Raw genomic sequence first — 3,762 nt, forward strand, 5'->3', positions numbered from 1 at the left:
GCCTAAAATAGATCTTAAATCCATGCACTTCACTCCACCTGCACTACCTCCTCCCTGGGCTAAACTCCCAGGACTTCTACAATGGAAATGGCAACAGCCCAGGATGGTTTTCCATGTTTGTTCACGTCCCCTTCCCACTGCAGACACAGGGGTTTTCTGAATGCAAGTTTGATCATGTCTCTCTCTGATGAAGTCCTCCAAAGATGGCCGACTGCTCTGAGGACAAAGTCCAGGCCATGAGCTGGCCCCACACCAGCTGGCCCTGCCTGGCTTACAGGCCTCCTGTCGACTGCTCTGCTTAACAGGAGTGAGGGGTGTTGGGTTGCAAACACAGGTTACAGGATGATCTCATTTTTAAAAAACTTCCGCCGTGTGTTCATCACGGACAGCTGTGATGAGCTGATCCCAGAGTATCTCAACTTCATCCGTGGCGTGGTCGACTCCGAAGACCTGCCCTTGAACATCTCCCACGAAATGCTGCAGCAGAGCAAGATCTTGAAAGTCATCTGCAAGAACATCGCGAAGAAGTGCCTCGAGCTCCTCTCCGAGCTGCTGGAAGACAAGGAGAACTACAAGAAGTTCTACGAGGCCTTCTCCAAGAACTTGAAGCTTGGCATCCACGAGGACTCCACCAACCGGCGCCGCCTCTCTGAGCTGCTGCGCTACCACACCTCCGAGATGACTTCGCTGTCCGAGTACGTCTCTCGCATGAAGGAGACACAGAAGTCCATCTACTACATCACTGGGGAGAGCAAAGAGCCGGTGGCCAACTCGGCTTTCGTGGAGTGCGTGCGGAAGCGGGGCTTCGAGGTGGTGTGCATGACGGAGCCGATTGACGAGTACTGCGTGCGGCAACTCAAGGAGTTTGACAGGAAGAGCCTGGTGTCCGTGACCAAAGAGGGCCTGGAGCTGCCTGAGGACGAGGAGGAGAAGAAGAAGAAGATGGAGGAGAGCAAGGCGAAGTTTGAGAATCTCTGCAAGCTCATGAAGGAGATCCTGGATAAGAAGGTTGAGAAGGTGACAATCTCCAATAGGCTCGTGTCTTTGCCCTGCTGCATCGTGTCCAGCACCTACGGCTGGACAGCCAACATGGAGAGGATCATGAAGGCCCAGGCACTTCGAGACAACTCTACCGTGGGCTACATGATGGCCAAGAAGCACCTGGAGATCAACCCCAACCACCCCATCGTGGAGACGCTGCGGCAGAAGGCCGAGGCGGATAAGAACGACAAGGCAGTCAAGGATCTGGTGGTGCTGCTCTTTGAAACTGCGCTGCTGTCCTCCGGCTTCTCCCTGGAGGATCCCCAGACCCACTCCAGCCGCATCTATCGCATGATCAAGCTAGGCCTAGGTATGGAGTGAGCAGTGCCTGGGTTCCGGGTGGGGGTGGGGAGGCACAGCCTATTCTGGGACACACTTCCCTCCCTCCGTGCTGTGCGGTTGGAACCTCCTATTTTCTGTTTCCTAGGCATTGATGAAGATGAGGTGGCAGCAGAGGAACCCAGCGCAGCTGTTCCGGAGGAGATCCCCCCTCTCGAGGGAGACGAGGATGCCTCCCGCATGGAAGAAGTAGACTGGGAACTCCTTGGAAGCTCCTGCCCTCTGTATAGTATCCCCGTGGCTCCCACAACAGCCTTGAGTGGCCCTGTCCCACCTGGCTCCCCTGCTGCTGTCTAGTGGTCTCTCTCCTGTCCTGTGTCTTACGGCAGGAAACAAGGGCCTCAAGCCCCATCCCCTCCTTAACTTGACAATGGGGTTGGATGTTGTGTATTGTGGGGTTTTCTTGTTTATTTTGTTCTGAAATTAAAGTATGCAAAATAAAGATGATGCCGTTTTATACAAAAAAAACTTCATATATCCATTAAAATTTTTATATATTTTACATACAAATACATATGGAATGGTGTTCTCCAATATGTTAATAAAGTTTTATTTGTAGGCTGTGATTACATAAAGGAGAAGTCAACTTTCTACACTGGATGCTTTACCTTTAGTCAACAGGCATATTTAATAGGCTTTTTATAATAAGAACAAAACCACTTTTCTCCATTTAAAAATTTCTTCAGGGATTAGGCATGCCTGTAGGTATTCTGAGTCGTGGTTTTATCGCTAAATAATTTGACTTTTTTAGTTGACCTCGGGAAGAATACACTAATAAGTCAAGAAACATGATTGACGGGTAGCCCGGTATGTTCAGTGCACGAGTAAGGAAAAGGCTGGAACTGAGCTAGTTAGTGCCATTGAAACTGTTATTTCCACATCAGAGCGAGACAAAATGATTATGCAAAGTGAATCAGCAATATTACTCATAGGAGAAAAGTATGCTGAGAATTGATAAATCTGCATGCTGCATTCTTTGCGATTTTTTTTCATGAAATGTCTTATTTGTGCTTATTTTTTAGCAGTGCCTACTTTCTGGCTTGTTAATATGACTTATGGAGTGAGAGTCGAGAAGCATCAAGTTATACATTCAGTCTTTTTTTTTTTTTTTTGAAATTGGATAAGCCGTATTTTCTTTGTGAAAGGACAAATTTTGAGATCTCTAAAAGGCCGATTCATTCCTCAGAAGCTTATAAAATATATTTTATGAAGACCATAAAACCGTGATACTATTTGCCTTACTTCTCTGCAATGTTTTGTGGGGATTCATCAACATTCAGAAATATGCGCAGTGATGTGTGGTGCGTGAGAACGTCAATCACCATGTATACAGAAGAGGCGAGAGAGAGGCTGAGAACCGCCACTTGTCCAACAAGCGGGGTCAGAGCCGTACCTCTGGCATCGCAGCCTGGGTGCACCCTCACCCGCAGAGTTCTGAAAAGAGGAAATTCTCCAGCTCCTCTCCTCCATCGGAGAACAGCTGGAGGAGCCAGCACTGTGGCACAGCAGGTTAAGCCGCCATTCGCGACACTCACACCCTATACTGAAGTGCCAGTCTGAGTTCCAGCTGCTACACTTCTGAGCCAGCTCCCCGCTCACGTGCTGCCCTGGGAAGGCAACAGAAGATGGCCCAATGCCTGGGACCCTGGCACCCATGTGGGAGACCAGGATGGATTTCCTGGCCCCTGGCTTCAGCCTGGCCCAGACCTAGCTGTTGCTGCAGCCATCTGGAGAGTGAACAGTGAACCAGTGGACGCAAGATCTCACGCTGTCTCTCCTTTTCCCTCTATCATTCTGCCTTTCAAACAAATAAATAAATATTTTAAATTAAAAAATACGTAGTTGTAATGCCAACATTCCCAGATCAAAACACTTACTTCAAAGGTCAATATATAGAAGACACAGTATATAACTATAGAGATAGGAGGATCATGCCCTTGACCTGACCTTAGCCAGGAACCTGGTGATGGGACAGCCTCTACAGATGTTGTGAGAAACACCATGGCTATTTCATGTTCCAGTATGATACCATCTGTCATCTGTCTGAAGACCTGCAAACAATGACCAGGCTCGTCTAAACCGGTCACTACCATAAGCAATAAGTAATGGAACCTGGACTTTTAGGATGGGCACAGAATCGTTTTTTTAAATCCTTGCCTGCTAGTATTAAGAATAAGTTCATGAGACAAACTTAGAGTTCAACACGGTGTTTCCTCACAGCTGCACCATTTCTGAGCTAGTATTCCCTTCCTTCTGGAAATGTCATGGGCAATTGTTTTGTTCCCAACACAATCTATTCTCCACCCTCTCCAGCTGCTTACAGCTCTAGAAAGAGAATGGCACAGGGAGAATATGCTTCGTTCTGTTTGTGATTTTTTAAAA

At 47.8% G+C, this 3,762-nt stretch overlaps 1 protein-coding gene across 1 annotated transcript; it reads left to right on the forward strand.

The window, feature by feature from the left end:
* Positions 1–326: 326 nt before the first annotated feature.
* On the forward strand, positions 327–1,848 carry LOC138849891 (heat shock protein HSP 90-beta-like). The gene is made up of 2 exons (XM_070074945.2): positions 327–1,351; positions 1,469–1,848. Exons 1-2 carry the CDS (start codon positions 343–345, stop codon positions 1,675–1,677), a joined length of 1,218 nt encoding a protein of 405 aa, XP_069931046.2. The 5' UTR covers positions 327–342; the 3' UTR covers positions 1,678–1,848.
* Positions 1,849–3,762: the final 1,914 nt, after the last annotated feature.

This window comes from Oryctolagus cuniculus, chromosome 5 (assembly GCF_051225735.1).
Source record: "Oryctolagus cuniculus isolate XC-2025 breed Fujian yellow rabbit chromosome 5, ASM5122573v1, whole genome shotgun sequence".
NCBI classification, from domain to species: Eukaryota; Metazoa; Chordata; class Mammalia; order Lagomorpha; family Leporidae; genus Oryctolagus; species Oryctolagus cuniculus.